General features: G+C 37.1%; 1 protein-coding gene and 1 non-coding gene across 2 annotated transcripts; both read right to left on the reverse strand.

Annotated features, from left to right (window-relative positions):
* Nucleotides 1-6,456: 6,456 nt before the first annotated feature.
* Nucleotides 6,457-22,590, reverse strand: scn2b (sodium channel, voltage-gated, type II, beta). Its single transcript, XM_023402986.2, has 6 exons — nucleotides 22,356-22,590; nucleotides 13,472-13,632; nucleotides 13,128-13,344; nucleotides 12,030-12,222; nucleotides 11,318-11,385; nucleotides 6,457-11,060 (listed from the first exon to the last, which is right to left on the reverse strand). The coding sequence occupies exons 1-5, from the start codon at nucleotides 22,429-22,431 to the stop codon at nucleotides 11,376-11,378; spliced, it is 657 nt and encodes a 218-aa protein (XP_023258754.1). The 5' UTR covers nucleotides 22,432-22,590; the 3' UTR covers nucleotides 6,457-11,060; nucleotides 11,318-11,375.
* trnat-agu (transfer RNA threonine (anticodon AGU)) lies at nucleotides 19,557-19,630 on the reverse strand. Its single transcript has one exon. It is a non-coding gene; the product is annotated as a tRNA-Thr (tRNA).
* Nucleotides 22,591-22,855: the final 265 nt, after the last annotated feature.

A 22,855-nucleotide genomic window follows, 5' to 3' on the forward strand; every position in this document is an offset into this window, starting at 1 on the left:
CTTACTTAACTATGTTGTTTTTATGACTTTTTAAGCCTTACTATATTATGACTTTTTTATGACTTTTTATGTCTTACTATACTATGACTTTTTATGCCTTACTATACTATGTTGTTTAATGAGATTTTATGCCTTGATATACTATGTCGTATTTATGCTTAACTGTACCATGCCGTTTTTATGCCTTACTTTACTATGACTATTTTATGACTTTTTATGCATTATTGTACTATGACATTTTTTTTTACTTTTATGCCATACTATACTATGTCGTTTTTCTGCCATATTACACTATGCTGTTTTATGACTTTTTATGCCTTACTATACATTTTATTTTATGCCTTACCATACTATGACAATTTTATGACTTTTTATGCCTTATTATACTATGACACTTTTTTGAGTTTTTATGCCATACTATACTATGTCGTTTTTATGCCTTACTATACTATGCTGTTTTATGACTTTTTATGCCTTACTATACTATTTGTTTTAATGCCTTACTATACTATGTCGATTTTATGGATTTTTATGCCTTACTATACTATTTGTTTTTATGCCTTACCATCCTATGACAATTTTATGACTTTTTATTCCCTTTTATTCTATAACATTTTTTTTACTTTTTATGCCATACTATACTATGTCGTTTTTATGCCTTATTACACAATGTTGTTTTTATGCATTTTTAAGCCTTACTATACTATTTGTTTTTAAGCCTTACCATACTATGACATTTTTTGACTTTTTATGCCATACTATGCTATGTCGTTTTTATGCCTTACTATACTATGACTATTTTATGAGTTTTTATGCCTTATTATACTGTGACATTGTTTTTGACTTTTTATGCCATACTATACTATGTCGTTTTTCAACCTTTTTACAATATGTTGTTTTATGACTTTTTATGCCTTACTATATTATTTTTTTTCATGCCTTACCATACTATGACAATTTTATGACTTTTTATGCCTTTTTATACTATGACATTTTTTTGACTTTTTATGCCATACTATACTATGTTGTTTTTATGCCTAATTACACTATGCAGTTTTTATGCATTTTTATGCCTTACTATACTATTTGTTTTAATGCCTTATCATACCATGACAATTTTATGACTTTTTATGCCTCATTATAAAATGACATTTTTTTGACTTTTTATGCCATACTATACTATGTCGTTTTTCAACCTTTTAACAATATGCTGTTTTATTACTTTTGATGCCTTACTATACTATTTTTTTTCATGCCTTATCGTACCATGAGAATTTTATGACTTTTTATGCCTCATTATACAATGACATTTTTTTGACTTTTTATACTATGACATTTTTTTGACTTTTTATGCCATACTATACTATGTCGTTTTTATGCCTAATTACACTATACAGTTTTTATGCATTTTTATGCCTTACTATACTATTTGTTTTAATGCCTTACCATCCTATGACAATTTTATGACTTTTTATTCCCTTTTATTCTATAACATTTTTTTTACTTTTTATGCCATACTATACTATGTCGTTTTAATGCCTTACTATACTATTTGTTTTAATGCCTTATCATACCCTGACAATTTTATGACTTTATGCCTTTTCATACTATGACATTTTTTTGACTTTTTATGCCATACTATACTATGTCGTTTTTATGCCTTATTACACTATGTTGTTTTTATGCATTTTTATGTCTTACTATACTATTTGTTTTAATGCCTTATCATACCCTGACAATTTTATGACTTTTTATGCCTTTTCATACTATGACATTTTTTTGACTTTTTATGCCATACTATACTATGTCATTTTTCAACCTTTTTACAATATGCTGTTTTATTACTTTTTATGCCTTACTATACTATTTTTTTTCATGCCTTACCATACTATGACAATTTTATGACTTTTTATGCCATACTATACTATGTCGTTTTTATGCCTTATTACACTATGTTGTTTTTATGCATTTTTATGCATTACTATACTATTTGTTTCTATGCCTTACCATACCATGACTATTTTATGACTTTTTATGCCTGATTATACTATGACATTTTTTTGACTTTTTATGCCATACTATACTATGTCGTTTTTATGCCTAATTACACTATTCAGTTTTTATACATTTTTATGCCTTACTATACTATTTGTTTAATGCCTTATCATACCCTGACAATTTTATGACTTTTTATGCCTTTTCATACTATGACATTTTTTTGACTTTTTATGCCATAGTATACTATGTCGTTTTTATGCCTTATTACACTATGTTGTTTTTATGCATTTTTATGTCTTACTATACTATTTGTTTTAATGCCTTATCATACCATGACAATTTTATGACTTTTTATGCCTCATTATAAAATGACATTTTTTACTTTTTATGCCATACTATACTATGTCGTTTTTCAACCTTTTTACAATATGCTGTTTTATTACTTTTCATGCCTTACTATACTATTTGTTTTCATGCCTTACCATACTATGACAATTTTATGACTTTTTATGCCTATTTATACTATGACATTTTCTTGACTTTTTATGCCATACTATACTATGTCGTTTTTATGCCTAATTACACTATACAGTTTTTATGCATTTTTATGCCTTACTATACTATTTGTTTTAATGCCTCGTAATACCATGACAATTTTATGACTTTCTATGCCTTATTATACTATGACAATTTTATGACTTTTTATGCCATACTATACCATGTCAGTTTTCTAACTTTTTACAGTTTACTGTACTTTGTTGTTTTTATGCATTTGTATGCCTTAGTATACTATGACAATCTTCTGACATTTCATGTCCTATTCTAATATGATGTTTTTACGACTTTTTATACCTTATTATATTATCACAATCCAAGACTTAATATACTATGACCTTTTTATGCTTTGCTATACAATGTATTTTAAGCCTTACTATAGTACGATGTTTTTATGCCTTACTATACTATGACATTTTAAACCTTATTATTGTGTTTTATCACATTTTTTGCCTTACTATACTATGACATTTTATAACTTTTTATCATGTTTATAAGATTTTTTGTCTTAATATACTATTACATTACTAGAATATGGCCTTTTTATTCATTACATACTATAATGTTTTCTACCTTACTAGAATATGACGTTGTTATTTGTTATTACACTATGACGCTTCTATTCCTTATTATACTATGATGTTTTATTACCATTTTCCAGTTCTTTTTTTTTTTTTTTTAAACTATTCCCCTGTCTATCCATAGTGACATGATGGTGGATGCTTGACCTCCCCCAAACTCATATAAGATAAAAATGAAGATAGATACTAGAAATAAATACACAGATACAGATATACAGTATATAAAGATTGCGAGAATGAGATGCAAACATACAGGGATATGTACGCACATGCATCTTTGCATATGCACACCAATACATAGTCTCATGTGAGCACAAGCACACACACCTGCCTCTGGACAGGGTGACCTTGGATGCTGTGTATAGAAGGAAGGCGGAGCAAAAGAGGACATTACACTGATGAGAGAAGAGGAGAGGAGAGGAGAGGAAAGGAAAGGAAAGGAGAATGTTAGGGATAAGGAGGGGTGAGAGGAACAGAGAAGTTCAAGGAGATGAAAGGATAGGTATAGGAGACTAAAGTTGACAGAGGAGAAGGAGAGAAGGTGGGGGGGCGACGGGAGCGAGAGGAGGAGATATGACAGGAGGCAAAGGAGGGAGGTGAGATGAGAGGCGGAGGGAGGGAGTGGTGGATCCGTTTTTGGGACGGCCAAGGCAGTGAAATGCTGCAGTGAAGCTACATAGCTGAGCCGGTCCGAACACAGCTACTCAGAGAATCTGAGCTCTCGGCCCCTTCCTTCATCGTCTCCCACCCACCACCCACCACCCATCACCTTCCACGCTGATTAACCTTCCTCTCACCCTACACTTGGACCTGCTCTATCCCCCCCTCCCCCGTCCCTTCCCGCTCTCTCTCTCTCTCTCTCTCTCTCTCTTTGCACCAGCCGGTGAGTGAGCAGATTTCAGAAAGCATCCTGAGTGAAGGAGGACAAGTGGGGTGGGCCTCTGCCTACCTCTCTTTTCATCTCGCCTTCCTCTTTTTCTTCATCTGGGCGGGTCAATCTGTCTTTACTAGTTTCTCCAGTACCCATTTTCATTTTACCTTCTTTTTGTTGCTTTTAAATGTTGCATGCATGTGCTTGTTGTTCTTCTGTTCTGTTCTTGTTCTTCTTGTCCTTGCGTCCTTCCAATCTATTTTGTCCCTGCGGTTTGTGCTCCTGTTGTTTTAATGTCTGTCCGTCCATCCATCTGTCAGTGGGGAACAGTGACCATCAAAAGGTGAGTCCTGTCTAAAGTTAAGAGCTGGTCTGCAGTACATACCGATACACACACACACACACACACACACACACACACACACACACACACACACACACACACACACACACACACGCTTTGGAAGTTAGAGTTGTAAGTACCAGACTCCAGTGCTGATATGTAATGAAACCAGTGCAGAACATGCTCTCTTGGTGGTGGTGAGATTTGGATGCTTGCAGCTTCATATTTTGCATTGTTGTGCAGATTTGAAGTTGGGTGTTAGGAGAGTGTTTTAAAATTGGCGATGTTTTGCATGATGTTGGCATAACTTTGGGAAGACGTTGGCTGGGTGTGGAAATGGTTTAACTAACTAAAATGTTAAAAAAGACTGCAAGGTCTGTGGGGTGTGTGAGTGTGTGCACAGACACAATGTTACAATGTCTTTCTTCTTCTTCTGCTTCTTCTTCTTCTTCTTCTTCTTCTAAGTATTGTTTTACTATGTGTTTCACTGGCTTATATATTCACAAGAAACGTTAATTTAATCTTTTAATCTGATACAATATTATGTATTTAAGTGAATGAAATATGTCATACTACTTCCATCATTAACTGCACACTTTGCAATTTAATTGTTAAGTGTTTTTATTGTGATTTTTGAAAATGGATGTTAAATAATTACTTCCATAATTGTTCCTTGAATATGCAATGAAAACTATGAAATCTCGGGCTACAATTTTAATTTTTAAAGATGCCTAATTCCCACTATTTATTTACTTGAAACAGTTTTGCCAAAAAAAATAGATGGATAACATTTATTTTCTCACTTTGTGCCTCATTGACATTCTGTGCAGTGGCCTATTTTCCTGTAGTACCTATGTTGTTTTAAGCAATATACATTGGTTATAAGCTAGAGTGATTATCAATCAAAATTTCTTATGCCATATTTAGACAACAGCATTGCGTAAAAAAAAAAAAGAAAACACATATATTTGAATAAGGCCACTGGGCTCTGGGAAAAAAAATGCAGGGCCATCTGGAAAAAAGTTGAACCAGACTCAACTGTAACTGCAACACATTGCACTGTCATCTGGATCGGTGCACCACTGGCGGTCAAACATGTGCAAGCACGTGAAAGACTGGTTTGTAATGTGAACATTGTTTTCCTACTGTTGACCTTGCAATTGTTGCAATAAAAGCTAAAATTATTTTCAGCTATTTACAACTCTTGTAGAGTTCTAAAATCCTATTTAACAGAATTATGAAACTCGTGGATTAATTACTCAAACTGACCCCTCTGGGTTGTATTGCATTATCTCATTATTATTAAAACAATTCACCCCCACCATCACAGCCATTGCATTGTTTTAATGCAGGGTTGTTTTTGGTCTGGGCTATAGTTCAGAACCAAAATGAATCCTGTTTGGCTGCAAAAGCTGAATATACATACTCTACATTCCCAAAGTCACCTCTGACTGATTCTCAGTGGAGCAGCTCCAGGTTGTCCTCCCTGATGAGATCAGCAACCAGGCTTAATGGGTTTGAGACTGCTTACTGCTCACATACATGCAATACTTGACTTGTTGTAGTCAAAGATAAAGCACATGTACAGCCAAAATTCTGATACTCTATGATACACTATGTTGGCAATATGACATTCTGTTAGAGTAAAGCAAAATATGTGGTACTGCCACTGAGGAGACGCAATGGTTGGTCTTACATGATGCACCAGAGGACATTTTGTTAAACTAAATTAAACGCCATAGGAGGTGAAAGATATGAGGAAGCTATAATAAAGTAAGGAGGCACAGTGGTGTAGTTGTTAGCAGGGTCACCTCACAAGAGGTTGTGGTGTGAAGAGTTCGAATCCACATGCTGACTGGGCCCATTAGGGAATTGCTCGGGTCTTGAGTTTGCACATCTATCCATCTCTTTGTCAGTTTTCTCTTACAGTGCAAAGGCATTACAATAGGTAAAGTGAGAACTCCAAACTGCCTTTCCAATATTTGTCAGTCCAGTGATAGACTGGTGGTGTGCAGTGGTGTTCCCTGCTTTGTGACCAATCTGATCTGGGAATGGCTCCAGCCCCTTGATGGTTTGATAAAAAAAAAAAGAAAGTACAGACAAACAGATATTTTCCTAAATCATCTTTATTTAAAATACATAATGTAATGGCAGCTGCTTTTTCAGAGGCAGCACAGTGCAAGCATTAGTTTGGTGTCCACTAACATTTAAAGTGATACAAGAGCAACTATTCAGGGCAAATTTCATAGCCAGAGGTGGGAAACAGTGATGTACACCGATAAATCTGTCTAGAACATGATATTAATGTTTTTCTTTGTTTAATTGCCTCTGAATGACAAACAGACTAGATAATATATACAGTAGTGTGTATGACTTCGTGTTAACAACAAAACCTTCCTGGTAAAAACTGCAAAGCAAATTTGTCCCAAATGTTTACGTGTCATCACCTTATGGGTCTATCACCCAAACCCTGCAACTTAAACATGCATGATCACACACAGACAGCAGTGTCTCAGGAAATGTGACAGAATTAAGGCTCTCCCAACCAAACAACTCTGTAAATGTCAATAAACTGCCACTTTATTTTTGTTCTTCACAGCATGATAGTTTCAAAGGAGTATTTGTAAGTTTTGCTATTGTTACATAGCTAACGTTAGCATTAACAGCTGTTTACTTATCAGGCTAGAAGAAACATTGCAAGTTCTGCATCAAATTTCTTTCCTTAACACACTAAGCGTTGTCTCCAGCAGTGAAAAGCAATCCTTTTTTTTGCTTCTATTCTATCACATCCTTTCTTCTATTGAATATACCATGCTAACCATCTAGGCCCGGTCTTAATGTTTCGAAACCAAATCACCGTAATGTCACGGCTGCCCTGAAGAAGTAGTGCTCAGAGGGCATACTATAACCTCTTGTATTGTAAATGCAATGATGTCTGAACCTCTCGGCAAACCTGGGAAGTAAACAGCTGGTAATGCTAACGTTAGTTATGTAGCAACAGCAAAACTAACAAATAGCTCCTTTAAATTACCACTAGCTTTATCGATCATTACAGAGCAACACGTAATTGTGAATTTTATATTATTTTGATGCAAAAGATGCACTTTTGATATGTCAGGAAATCACACAATACATCACATTTAGTTTTGGAAAACATAGATTATAAAATCATAAATGACAAAAACCATTAAAAGGCCTAAACACAGACCTGTACACAGTTTTTTTTTATAATGATGTCAAAAATCAGCAATGCCCCAGCCACCAGATATGGAAGCACTATCCACCCTCCAATAGCTTGATGACACAGCTAACCAGCATGACACATCACAGGTAGCACAGACACAGCTGGCCTGTTGTAGTTAAAACATCATAGGACATTCAGAGATTAACAAAGCTCACATGCTATAACATGTAAAAGTGACATTAAATAGTGATTCAGTGTTTTTTTAAAGAGAATATATATATTTTGTAACATTCAAGGTGCTCCAACCAAATAAATGATCAAATAAGTACACTACTGATACATTTCCCATTTAACCATACAATCCCATGACATATTTCTGTTAAGACAGCCACACATTCCAATATACCATCTTGATAAGGTTAGCTTTATATGTGTTCTCCATTTCCTTTATATTTACATGCTCTCCATTATGATTATATTTAGGTGTCAATGTGTTAATGTGCAAAACAATATCTACAGTTATAAACACCACTGTTGAGGTAAAGGCATTACTTTGGAGAAAGAGCTAGGATATAAGGTTTAAAACCTGTATCCTTACAACGTTTAACATGTTAATCTGCTTTAAAATAGACACAAAAAAGTGTATTGTATCTAGGTGCCATGGCTTTAAAATGCATAAAAATCTCTGGTTCCAACTGGACTCTGGTTGAAATACGAGTAAAAAGATTTAGATTTTAAGAGCTTGTATGGATGTTTTTTCATGATATGAAATATATAAGATTTAGTTGTTTATTGATAGTTAACAAGAGACAAATTAATTATATCAAATTGCAACCAAATACCTCTGACACGCTATAAATGATATACACAAGCAAAATATATATATATGCATGTATCAAAATTAAATTAAAAATGAAAATCAGGTATCATAATATTTAATAAAAAATGACACCATCTTAAACATGCTGACTGACATTACTGTGGTTTTTTGGGAAAACTAACAGAACAGATTTTTCTCACTTTCTTTAATTACATTTTTCTTTTTGATATGCATTGTTTGACATGAATTCATGGCACTATATTACATTGTACAGGCATCATTTAACCAAAATAACATATTCTACTTGTTAGGTGGATACAACAACTACAATTTATAGGGAGACACTAACCAAACCAAACATTCATCAATAAGCTCTTCTCTGTCAGTCATAAATATAAACATCTTATATTTTAATTATGATCATTGTTTAGTATTACTTCCTAAATTAGTCTTTAGTGGGACTTGGCTCTTATCTGTGTGTGATATGGGTCATGGTAAAGGTTACTGTTGTTGTTGTGCTACTGTTGTCTGTGTAGGTCTCTGTTTAGGCAGCCTTTATTTAATTCTATCTCTATAATTATAAATACAGGCTAACATGAACATGACTTATATGATTGTGGGTGCAATGTGAGATTTTCACTTTAAATTGTCTTTGATATGTTTTTGACTCATGTAGTCAACAATAATTCACCTCATTTTATCTTGAACCTCATAGTCCTCCAGTTCCCGCTTTATTTGTATTGTAGGGAAATATTCTGAGAGGAAAGCTCAACACTGTCACTGTTTTTCCTATGCAGTATGTGCAAATGGTAGTACGATGTATTGCAGTTACAAATATTGCAAGTATTGTATGCTCTTAAAGAATGAAGACTAATTGTAACCCTTGCTAGACTGAACTGAAATCTGTGCCTGCTACTGCAACCTCTGTATCAGGTTCACTAACATGTCAAACCTATGTACAAGGCCAGGCTGGATGATCAAGTACCCAGTATAGGGGTGGATGGTATAACCTATAATGACAACAATACATATATATATATATATATATATATATATATATATATGTATATATATTTGGCTATGCTGTTTGTTCTGAATTAAATAAATATAAGGTCACATGAAGTGCTCTGAAAGCATCTCTACAACTCACCACATTATAACCAATGCAGTTGCCCTTATTTGTGAGAGCAAGCATACAACTTTTACACTAAAAAAACACTTTTGATTGTTAACTAAAAGTGAATGAATAAAAAAAAACAAATAAAAGACACAGGCAAGACCAAGAGATAATTGGATAACATCAGCTGCCCTTTGCACAGAAGACTTTCTGACTTATCACAGAAGAAAAAGCACAGGTGTAAATAATAAAATGATTAATGGCTGAACTCCATTTAGCTGCTTCAAGTTCAGGGTCCTGGTATTGTGCATGCTGACTCAATGTCACACCGGCTCTCTCATTCATTCATATAATTGTTCATTCTACACTTAGAAATTTAAGAAACTTGAATGAAAATAAATTTTGTGTTTCCAAAAACTAATGTTATTGGACTATAAATTTCACTTTTTCAAAATAAGACAATGTATTGTCACTACTTTTTTGTACCATTGTGGGATTTTTTTGGGGGCACTATATAGTGACTACATTTTACACATACAAAGAAAATGGTGAAGGCTGAATATAGTGCACTATATACTAAATAGGCAGTGATTTCGGACACAGCTAGTGTCATTGACTTAATGGGACACTTGAATAAAACAGAGCCAGCATTTATGTGATTAGCAGTATCTGTGCTTTTCCTATTGTAACAAGTCATTATGCAGGGCAACTGTTTTTGCTATAAAAACCTCCATGCCTTTAAGGAATGTTTGAAGTTGACACCATTTAGACATGTAGACATAATTTCGCAAAAGCACATGTGGAAGGACACCACACATGCATTATGTCTGCAGCTATGTTAAGACATGGTACCCAGGGAAACATGGCATTAAGGCAATGGATTCACAGTATGTTAAACCAAAACACTTCACCCAAAACAAAATCCCAAAGCTGGACTGCAGCTGTTGTGAGACAGTGGAGCAGACGGCATCCCATCACACAACAGATACACACAACAACAACATCTGCTCTGCAGTGTGATAGGCTTTTAACTTCTATCAGCTATGAAGCTCTGCCTCTATAACCACTGTTAAGTTTAAATAGTCGGTTAATAATGGACTTGAGGCAATAAACAGTCCCAAAGCCCTGGACTGAATTGCTATTAAAGTTTGAGAGCTAAAATTAGAGGTTGGCATGCTGTGGTATTGTTGCCATTCCATATTCAAAATATACCATGGTATATGTTTAAGATCATACCGCCCAGCCCTAGCCTATAGTGTGCTATGAAAATGCCATCGCTTATCATGAGACCTCTAATGCTTATGCTTGATATTGACTTGTAGCTATGAAAAACTAATATGCGGTTAGTGGTTAAGCTGCAGAAAGTGTTCCCTGCTTTATTTCATGGAAAGAGACACACAAGATCTCACACAGACATACGGAATTAGGCACGCACACATAGACACATTCAGTACGCACGCTACACACACATACACACGAAGCAGCACACTTGTGTGCTACGGCACACACACACATGCAGAGGAGATGGAAGTATCAGTGGACAATGATTCAAGCAGTGTTTACGATAGATCTTCGGGAGGGGGGTACACGTCTGAAAGAAAACAGAGAAACTAGTAAAATGCTTGATAGATGCCCTTCTGCACCCATGCACGCACATTTGGCATACATACAGAGAGAAGATTACCATTTTTCTGCTATTCCTAGTGTAACATGCAACTTGCAAATACACCAATTTCCTGTCCTTTATGTTTGACTTCGACTGGTACTTTGCTAAGCTCTATGATAGACATGGTGTTCATGGCAGTCAACAACAACAGTCAAGACTGGTAGACATGAGCATGTATTTACCAGAGGAGGTGTTGGGGGTGAGAGCTCCACATTCTCCTGGATCAATCACAATTCCCAGCTATGGTTGTCTATAAATATACAAGAAGAGATGCCCAACATCATGACAACAGGTTAGCTTTCAGTCAATAGAGAGAAGTTTTGCGTAGTTTTGTAATTCAATTATAGAAGAGAAGGAAGGTGCTTCAGTCATAGTAATGTCTGAGCTGTGTGGTTTTTCTTTTGTGCAAATAATATTGTGGACAGAAACTGTTGTATATAGCAGGACTTTAGTCAATAAAACTTGCACTATAACACATCTTTTTCTTTAAATTGTTTAATGTAGAAGTAGTATCTGTCAGTGGGCCATCACTGACATGTTGTTTGAGTGGCATGCAGCAGATAGGCTTAAATTAAATCAGCAGTGGCATATGTTAGTAAGATTTGTTTGTAACTGCAACACAGTGATGGCATATCATAATCACCAGTGGAATATGGCAGTAAAAATCAGTATACACTAGTGGTATCTGCCAGAACTAAAATGACATTTTGCTTATAAATGGCATATGCCACTAGACCAGCAGCTGCATACTAATTGGGTGTACCATTGATAATTTGCTTGTGCCACTGAAACAAAAGTTGCATATCAATTGCTACTTATTGACCCTGGTCCTACTGACGATTTCTGATTGAGTACTGATTGATTGATTAAAGATTTTATGGTGAGATTTCTTACTTGGTTCCCTCCTCTGCAACACCCTCAGCCTCCAGTTTTCCCTCCTCCTCCATCTTCTCTTCCGAAATCAGCTCCTGTTTCCGGTGTCGACGAAGACATTTCACTACCACCATGGAAAGGATCAGCAGTGCCAATGCTCCGCCCACTGATGCCCCAATCGCAACTGCTATAGTTGAATCCCTCGGAGGGGGAACTGAGGAGAGGAGCGGGTTAAATATTTTTTAGACAAAGGATGGAGACAAGTGCAATGCTGGCTGAAAGCTCTACTGGGCTGATTAAACAGGGTGGAAAGAAAGAAAGTGCTGCTGAGTTAGCCTGTGTCATATGCGTGAGTGTGTGTATGTGACTGTGTGCATGCGTTGGAGAGAGAGATGCTGAGGGACTAAGTTCTACCTCTTGTTGGTCATTAATAAGTAAAGAGCTGACTCATCACCACGAGGTCATCGTGCTTCAGGAAACACACAGAGTATGTTAGAATTATTGTATAGCATTTATCCTTAATGTACGGTGGCCAAGAGAGATCGGTGCACTCCAAAACACAATCAAATGATGCTAATTTTCACGTCCCTGTTGACAGCTCATACAGTATGTCATATTTAGAGTAAATGTCTTTAATAAGTCCATATTTTGGGTTCAGTTCTTTTCAGTCTTTAAATGTTATGTTATTCATTTTGTCCATTTGTAGCTTCTATCGACTTATACTGCAGCATAAACAGCTAATCTTGCCTAACAATTTGTCTTTTAGCGATATGTTGGTGCAAGTTTGGAAATTATTCATGAGCCACAAATATTATAAATGCTTGATTTAGACCCAGAAGATGCTTAATGTAACAGCCAATGAATGTTCTGCTCAAAAGGTCATCACATAAATAAAGTCTGTGAAAGAGGGAATAAAATAAGTGACACAGTGAGTCAATATTCACCCAAGACTAGACATCCAATGCTACATATTTCTCACTAGCACTCTACCTCAAAAATGCATGTCTGGATTAGTGTTGAGTTGCCCAATTAAAACAGTAAGTGTATCTTTAAGGAAAGGGTTAGGATTTATAGACTATTACAGTTTTGTATCTTCAGAAGTTAGGGTTAGTATCTTACGTTCAGTGACAACATTGAGCTGTATGACGCCATGTCCTTGGATGCGGTCTGGGGGGTTTCTCACATAGCAGTTGTAAATTCCCACATCCTCCACCTGGACGTCTGATAGGGTGATTGACAGATCATTCTTATCCAGGTTCCCAGCAAACATGACACGCTCTCCAAACCGGTCTGAACGCAGAGGCACCATCCCTTTTTTCTTATAGTATGTCATAAACTATGGAGTGAGAAAGAGAGAGAGAGAGAGAGAGAGAGAGAGAGAGTTTATAACTGGCTTCGAGATTTAAAATGTAGGTGCCCCAAGTTTTTGGGGTTTTTAATTATGCAAAGACTAGTCATTTTACCATCTCCTCTGTATCGTTGATTGATTCTTGGTAGGTCCAGTTCATGGAAAATTTGGTAGTATCCATCCTGTAGCAGGAAGTGAATGTGCAGGGGATTTTGACAGTTGTTCCATTCAGTGCATTAATGGAATTGACCACGATCACATCCATGCTTGAACAACCTATAAATAAAAACAACAACAATGGTAATAAGCAGCAACAACAATAAAATATCTCAGTGGTAAAGACTGAAACAAATTTGACAAAATATTTGCCATGACTAAGACCATTACTGATGCGTATTTTTACATCAGAAAATGATGGATCTCAATAACAGATTGGTAGATTGTGTTTATTATTGTAATTGTTTAAGACATATAAAAGAAGATAAATCTAAATACCGAAAAGGAAATTCCTTGCACAAGTTTAGGTATGGGGAGATGCTCCATGCCAAAAGTAAAATCACTAGTCTCTAGGTAAAGTCAATGGAAAGTAGAAATTGTCTTTTGAATTAGTCAGTGTGAGTCCAGGGACGTTCGATTTGTGACTGTAGTCAAAGTTGTGTAGAGCAAATGAAGTTCACACCGCCGATGTGTTGTATAGTGTAGTACCTCATTTAGCTTCATCTATAGGTTTCTGATTAAATACCCAAAACTAGGATATTTTAGAGCTTTGTGTTTAACTGCACATACTGCAAAACAACGTTAAGAAAAGAAGTAAAATGTGCAGTTCCTCAGCAGTTTAAACTTGCCAATACGTACTCTAATGGGGATGTGTTTCTCCATGAAACTGCTGACTGTTCTTCTGCACTCTCCACACATCTGGAGAGTGCTGTCTTTTAGGCTGACAGTCATTTGATGTGAATTCTTCAACTCACAGAACACATTTAAATGTGGCAAGTCCTGCAAGGTGGCTGTAGATCAAGCAACATTCCTGCCGTGTACTGTCTGTTCAAAACATAGCAAGCAGAAAGTAGTGTTGTTTGTTTAATCTATTAAAATCTACAGCAAGAGCCTATATTTCATAAATGGATTTGCATATTGCATTTTCCAAGCAATGGCTATGTCAAGAGAAAGAACAGGCTTTTACACAAGTTTTCACAAGAACAACACTATTTTGGCTGGGAGCTTAAACATAATTTCTGTCTAGTTATGTGATGCTGCTTGAAAATGTGACATCCAACACAGGGATTTCAGTTTTAAAGTTGTTTTTTTTTTTACATTGAAATGTAGCAGGTAGCGATTGAATTGTATTTTTCACCTTGAATAAGGTTATGTTGTAATTATGCCAAATTATGTATGTGGCATGAATTATATAAATTAAGGATATGTCAAAAATATGTCAAAGCCCATGTATGGAATAATATGGATAATCAGTGTAGTGGTGGCCATGATTCATTGTTTTTCACTGTATCATTGTAAGCAGGTTTAATGGAGCTATTTGTAAGTTTTACTATTGCTACATAGCCAACGTTAGCATTAACAGCTGTTTACAACTGTTTATTTGCAGGAGCTTTGGCCATCGTTGCATCTAGAAGACAAGAGGTTATAATACACCCTCTAAGCAGCGCAAAGGCTTAAACTCTACAGTGACTCAGTATCGGAAAGTGATGAGACAGGCCAACTGGGCCAGAGCTAGCTTGTTAGCATGCTAACTTCAGTAGAAGAAAAACAGTGATAGAAATAGAAGCAAAACCAGAGGGTTTATTTCCCCCACTGGAGACAGCTCTTGTTGGGTAAAGGAATGAAGTTTGAAGCTGAACTTGCAACATTTCTGCTAGACTGGAAAGAAAACAGCTGTTAATGCTAATGTTGGCTAAGCAACAGCAAAAACTTAGAAGAAGAGATCCTTAAACTCTCAGACTCAGATGAAATTGATGCCATATTTTCATTGTAGTATTTTTGTGTATGTGTTGCTTAAATCATCAAAACTGTGTCCTAAAAAACAGTTAAATATAACAGACTGATGGCAGTCAAATGTAACATTTCAGTTATCATGGATATGATTTTGATGAAACTTTGATGAAACTGGGGCATGATGATTTTTGGCGCTGTGATCTGGCATGAATGAAATTTGGCCCGGAAGCAGTTGAATTAAGTGCAGTTAGTGAGTGTCACTTATGTGTTGTGGGAATGTGATTTTTAAAAGCATGTTTTTATCAATTGAAGGAATATGTTTAACTTATTGTGTAAAGTGTATTCAAAGTAATTACAATCTCTGCAGTTGATTAAGTTGTCAGCATGGCAGGATAGTATATCTGGAACACTGAAAGAGAATCTCATCATCATGATAGGTTTTGTACAATAGTACCTAGAGACTCTGTTAGAAAAGTGCATAGACCTCTCCACTAAGCCACTTTAGGAAACATCTTGAGTTTAACATTCCAAAATGAAAGTCAAAAGCATACGTCTTGATATAACTTGAAATTAAATAAAAGTATTGTTTAGTTTCCTCCTCCCCTCTAGCATTATGTCTCCGCATGGGTTTACACTCCCCAGACAGAATCTCTTCCTCTCTCTCAGTGTGTGTGTGTGTGTGTGTGTGTGTGTGTGTGTGTGTGTGTGTTTGTGTGTGTGTGTGTGTGTGTGTATGTGTGTGATGGGACTCTGCACCATTCTCTCCTCTGCAGTCGGGTGTTTCTGGCTCCCTTCCCACTGCTGCTGCACCACTCCACAGGCCTGCCTCTCTGCACCACACACACACAAACACACACACACACACACACACACACACACACACAAACGCACCAAATTTTCCATGCACACAGTTCACCACAGGCAGGTGTCTTGTGATGCAGCGAAGCACCTGTTTCTTGCTCTCTCACTCTCAAATAAACACACACATGCAAATTCATACATGTAATCCCACAAGGTGTGTACTGTCAGCAGTGAGCTAAGCATGCTAGCTGTGCTATGTCAATGTCATCCCTGCATACTGACCTATCTGTACATATAGCTAACACTGACACTTTCAAGCTGACACCACTGTCCCAGCCACAAACACACACACGCTCTATACACATATGTGCCTTTGCTTCTGTAAGTCGTACAGAGATATACGATGTGAAAAACAGTTTGATACAGGTCCTGCTGACTCAGCAGTCCTGTGGATGGTGAGAAAGAGAGGCAGATGCAGAGACGGAGAGAGACAGAGACTTGCTAACAGATGAAATACTGCAGTGAAGCAGCCTCATGCGACTCCTCCCTCTCTCTGCCCCTCCCTCTTTCCTCTCCCATCTTTGTCCACCTCTCTTGCTACCTCTCACGCCTCTTTCCTAGTACCTCTTCTGTCTGACCCCTCTACTACCCTCTATATTACAGTTTTTCTGTCTCTCCCCATCTACGCTTTTCAGCACTCCATGCAATTCTCTCTTACGTCCTTCTTTTTTCCTCCATTGTTCGCTTCTCTCACAAGGTCAATGCAGAAAAAAAAGGCAAAACGTAGGTAGGTCTGTTACATCATCCTTCCCTGCCCTCCCCATTCCTCTTTTCCTACTCCGCATGACCACATTTTCATTAGGCTTTACATATACATGTAATCCTATCAGTTTTAATTTAAAAGAGCTGGTGTAACAAGGGTAAAGCCTATTTGCCTGCCTCACTGGTACCAGATGGTACTGCCAATCATTACAACTATGAGGTAAAAAAATATAATGTTCCAATTTGTATTTAAAAAAAAAAAAAGGGAGGCAATAAACAGTATATGGATACCTGAGTCAGAGACCTGAAGACCAATTTGACAAAATCACTGACAGCATTCTTTGAAGGTTTCTTCTGAAAGTGATTTAAAGCTGCTTTAAGGGCACAAAGGGCTGCAGCCAAGTATTTAGAGGAGGTTCCAAAACGATAATTTACTAGGACTGAATACAAGCCCTAAAAGCACCACCACTTGCATGTTCTGGTGATGAAGATGATTCTTACTGTATTTAAGGTATGATAGTTACAGGTCCTGAGTGGTTTGATGGCATAAATGCTGGTCTTGAGTGGGTTGACAGTTCAGGGTTATCAAATGGGTAACCTCCTGCTTGATAAGTTTGTTTTTTTGTCCTGTCTATAGAGTGCTGAGCAACACTAAATGGTGGCTGCTGCTTTACCTCCTTCAGAACCTGCCTCTACAGTACAACCCACTCTAACTGGGAGCACTTGTAAATGTCATATGTGTCCCCAGAGTCGTTAGCTTAATGATGATTGCACCACAAGGAGTTAGGCCATAACACCAGATGTGCTCTCAGATTGCTTGTTGAATTTTTTTAAGTGCCAGGCTGCAGTCAGGGGGACAGAGTCTGATGAAGAAGAGCTGGATGTTTGGTTTTCTATGCCACAGGTAAAAAAATGATGTGTGTTGGAGGTTTGTTAGTTTAGAGAGGGACAACGCATTGTTTGTAACTCACTTCGCTTCAACTTCACCGCTGTGATGCCAAGTATAACAGCTGACAAATTCCAATTGTCCATTTGGTATTTTGGCAGCTCTCCACAAATTCGAATGCAAATGGGAGGAAAGAGAGCAAGAAGTATTGCTCAAGCAGCACAGAGCATTGTTTTTGCTTTTGCCTCTTAACACCAGAAGAAGACTGGCGCAAACGTGAATCATTAGTTTTATATTTGCAGCTTTACCGCACAAATCTATTTTTTTGTGGCTGATATGTTGACCCCTGTATGCTGTCTTTTAAATTCTTGCAGTTCTGGAATTGTTTAGTTGTGATTCAGTTGTGTTCTGTTGGGCTCAGCTCTACTGCCCCCTGCTTTGGAAAAAGTAGCACTGCATTCTGCACACTGCACCACGCTACCCTCAGGTGCCAGAAGCGGGGGCAGTCAGAAATCAATACAGCTCCCTACAAAAATATAACATCTGTCAGGGATTCATGGAGGAGTTGCAGGAATCCTGTGGGATGGAAAAAGCTTTTCTCTGATTATGTAATGACTAGACTGGGATAGGGATAAAGTTATAAACACAAACAGTACTATGTGAGCCTGCAGAATCTTTGTTTGTTATCGATATGTTACTGCAATATTAGTGTTGAGTGAACACCGCTACATGTGGGAGACAGGGATGCATTATCCAGCATACTGACCTTATTTCACCATGCTATGTTACAGGCATAATAACTGCACAAGCCCGTACTCCTTTTAAAATCTCATTTATGATCAATACTGAAAATACCAAACAAGGAAAGTATTGACCAGACTGAGTTAGAGTTGAAAGGAACTTTGTGTTCCCTGTCCTCCTCTCCCCTCCAGTCTTTCACTCTTATGCATTATCGACAGTTGGTCTACTTATAGCAGAGTCACAAAGTCTGGCTGCTTTAACATACAGTACATTTTAAACCTTCAAGAAGCACCTACAGCGTTTGAGTTGAATCTACATCTGGAATCAGACATACACAGATGGACATAAAGGTACACTAAGGCCTCTAGTTTTGATGGTGGTAGTGTTAAACATTATCAGCAGAGTAAACTCAATGTCAATGAACATCAGTTAAGTTTCAATTCATTGTTCACCAAATTTCACTTCAATTTATGTCTCCTGAATGGGAATCTGAAGAGAAAACCTGGTTCCATTGACATCTAAAAAACAAGGAAACATCAGCAGCTTTCCTTTTTTGCTCATTTTCTCTATTAAGTGATTTGTTTCACAAATTCAGTTTTTAACACATTAGAAAAATTACTGAAGTTTATAATTCTGTACTAGAGAGGTGAATATACTATAATATAGTGGGACTGCAGGGGGAAAAAAGTGAAATAGTGATAGTTCAATACAGGAATGCAGGTGAAAAGTGCAAAAGAAAATTTAATTTAAAAGGTTTATTGTTAGATAATATATAGCTTTATATATACCCATATAAACCTTTTTACATTTGGAATTGGCATGAAATTAACTGTAACTTACTTCTTTTATTAACAACCAAGGATTTGCTACATTTCTTTAAACTATATGTCTTACAATGCTAGTTTCTCAACTGTTGAGGAGGGTATCTTAAGAATGTTACTCTTATTAAAGGAGTATTAAATCATAGGCTAGGATTAATGTTTTCAAGATAAAACTACACTTCTTCTGAATGGCATGTTGACACTGTGGGAAGTGTACTTCCTGTTCTTCTATGGAGAAAAGGCACTGCTGGGATTCGAACCCAGGATCTCCTGTTTACTAGACAGGCGCTTTAACCAACTAAGCCACAGCGCCGGTGGTTGGCTCCCACTTCACAGATATATCTTTCTGCTGGCTAGAGTCCAAAGTCAACTGTTTGGAACATTAGAAAAAACAAATGTAGTTGTTACATTAAAGTTTTGACTGAACTGTGGCAATGCAGTGCGCACATGCAAAGTTTGCACTTTGGCTTGTTTGAGGTCCATGCCAGTGCATTTAGCACTGGGCTTACATGCCCTCTCTTCTAAGTGTGCTGCTGCCCTCTAGTGCCTCTCTGTGGTAACTGCAACCGTGTGGTTGCAAAGGAAAGTTATAATACTAATGGGCAGAAGGAATATAACCACATAGTCCATTGGAATACTACCCTGCCACACTTTGCTACAGTTAGTGCTCTTCTGATAGACAACCCACAACAACAGAAAAAATGTAACCATAATTACTATCAAACTGCATAACTGAGTGACTGAGTGCTTTCTCCTCTGATTTAAATGCCCAGAAAGGAGTGTTAGTTTGTGTGTGTTTAATGGAAATGAGTCTATAAAATGCTGCCTTGAGAGTGGCAGAAACTTTTGTCCTTGCTCCCACGTGTGCAGTGCTGCTTTTACTGACCTTAGTTAGTTGACCTTAGAGCTCAGGGTCTGGATCCACATCTTTTGTCCAGACATGAAGCATAGGGGCATATAACAGTCTAAACTTTTAATACATATGAATATATATACATTTAAAATTAAAGAAAGTTACAGTCGACTAATGGGTCCAGATATTTGAGAATGTAACAAGATTTTGTTTTTGATACCTCAAAGTGATGATGCCTATGAAAGATGTATTTTTTTTTAAATGTATTTTATGTAATATTCTTTAATTTGGATAATAACGCAGCTAACAAATACGAATTGAAGAGGAATGTAGTAATCTTTAATTTTTAATTTAGCAAAGGCTACATTGTGTTGAAAAGAGAAAGAAAGGGGCAACCATCTTCCCAGCAACAGTAAACTTTTGGGTATCTATTTTCAGTTGGCATAGGTGAAGAAGCCAAGGGTGCTGACATCATCTAAAAATACACTTGTGTGAGCACTCCTATATAATTACCCAACCAATGAACTGCAACATTCAATGAGACAAGAAGACAAAAGGACCAATTGGAGACAAATTTCAACTATTTCCCCAACTCCATTAGCTTGCGTGGTATCAAGCTGGGCCAAGTATTTCCTCACAGTCTCACTCAACCCAAAATTCAGTAAGCTATGGCTTTGAAGGGACAATGAAATTGGATGAAAATTAAATCTCCCAAAATATGCCTGATATTTTTTCTCCTTTATTTTTACATGCTTGAAAATGTAGTCTTCAATGATCGCCTTGTGGTGTAAATTACATAATAACTGTAAATAAAAATTCAGATGCTAAAACCATCAAAGATAATGAAATGATCCCACTCCTCTGCCCCTGCCATACCTTTCACTCCCTAACTACTAACCCTCTGGTTCAACCACTGAATGATCTCTCTCCCAGCATGATGACTCTAGCCAACATTATCTTTCCTGCTCAGGCTGATAATCTCACCTTGGCTGGGATATGACGCCCAGTGAAGAAGGACAAAACCCCACAATAAAATCGTTAAGTTAATTTGACGACTTACCTTCATTAAACTCAGTTTCCCAAACTAGTGTGCTACTATTATTTCGTCAGTAAGTTGGCATCAGGCGGTGGTGTCGGTCTCTGCACAAGAAATGATCACTTACTAATTTCCCTTATCAAAATACCAGGAAGATTTCATTCTTGTTGAGTTTTATGAGTTTTTTGTTGCACATACATGTTACAGTTTTGAAATTGACAGGAAGTGGCTTTACTGTAGCATTTAATTATTTATTATTCAATTATGCACACTGCTGGTTGGCCTTTGTTTGTAAATCGGCTGGAGAGCACTGGTTTTATAGTAAGGCCCATCTGAATTTGTGCAATGATGCTGTGGGTTTGATCAGATGTGGGTCACACTGTGGAAGCGTGTTTTGATCTGTGAATTATCATGAACCAGTGTGGGCTGGATATCAACCTGTTCACATCTGCTCTCTGTTTCATGCGTTCATGTAGAAATCCATAGACCTATTACAGGTGACCACATATGTAGGTTTATAAGCCTGTTACTGAATACATGGCCTATAAATATCTGCAGCACATTGTTAGCACCTTATTACCGGCCTATTTCTATCCATCTCTCACAACACGGAGTCACAGAGCCCCAGAGTACACTATGGTTCTGTGTGCAGCCGAAGCCAATATTTATTTTTATGTAGTGCATCATAACGCTGTTTAAAGGTTGTGATACAACAGGGCGCTCATTTAGCTGTCAACACAAGCTAAACAGAGACGTATGAGGAAAATAAGACCTTACAGAACTAACACAACTGATCACAAATCAGCTTTGCTAAAAGTCTTGGAAGACGGCCACAACCGTCTTGTTTTAATGCACGGTCTGATCAAATTGGCTAAATGCGGGAACAGCCTACTAACAATTAACCGAAATCATCTCACATTACACCCATTACCGCCTCCTCTCTCTTCCTCTCTGTCACACACACACACACACACACACACACACACACACACACACATATATATATATATATATATATCGAGTCTCATAAATGACAGGAGAATGCCTAAGAGTGGAGCAGTGTGCGAGGGCTATCATCCAATCGAGCTGTTGATCCGCGTATCAATGTAACAGAGCATCATCGCTTCGATGACTGTTTTTGTTTCTTACCGGAGAGCGAGAGCAGCAGCAGCACCGCGCTCAGCAGCTGAACGCCACAGCTCCTCTCCTGCGCGGGGGAAGACATTTTCTCTCCTTCTGTTTTTTTTCTTGTTATCTCTAGAAAAAAAAAATATATATAGAAAAAGAGAAGCAGGTCTGCTCTTAGTGAATGCGTTAAAATGCTAATAAAACCCTGTATTTTTGTTTTAGAGGCAGGACATGGCTGGCAGTGTCTTTAGCCTTATGGCGGTTGATCTTGTGGTTGTCGGTTTTGTTTGCGATTGAGAAGGGAGGGCAGGGGGGGGGGGCACTCCAATAAGAGGGAGGATGTCTCCCTCACAGATAAGGTGTAAACAAATGACTTATAGGGATAGTAAATGAGTATACTAAAGTATACTAAAGAGCAATGAATAAGATTAAAACAGGAATAGATAAAATGGGTGTAAAAGTGAAAAGTTGAATGGAAAAACATCAAATGTAGTCTACTGTTATCTTCCATACAAAATAGG

This window comes from Seriola lalandi, unplaced genomic scaffold (assembly GCF_002814215.2).
Source record: "Seriola lalandi dorsalis isolate HSWRI2012SDOR001 ecotype SW California unplaced genomic scaffold, Sedor1 jcf7180002054048, whole genome shotgun sequence".
Classification (NCBI taxonomy): domain Eukaryota; kingdom Metazoa; phylum Chordata; class Actinopteri; order Carangiformes; family Carangidae; genus Seriola; species Seriola lalandi.

Excerpts from the sequence above, each read along its gene's own strand:
- scn2b (XM_023402986.2), bottom strand. The coding sequence starts at position 22,431 with ATGTCTTCCCCCGCGCAGGAGAGGAGCTGTGGCGTTCAGCTGCTGAGC. Across the intron at positions 13,633-22,355 it reads GCTGCTGCTCTCGCTCTCCG|GTTGTTCAAGCATGGATGTG; the intron begins GTAAGAAACAAA and ends TTTTATTTATAG. Across the intron at positions 12,223-13,127 it reads GCTCAATGTTGTCACTGAAC|TTCCCCCTCCGAGGGATTCA; the intron begins GTAAGATACTAA and ends TCCTCTCCTCAG.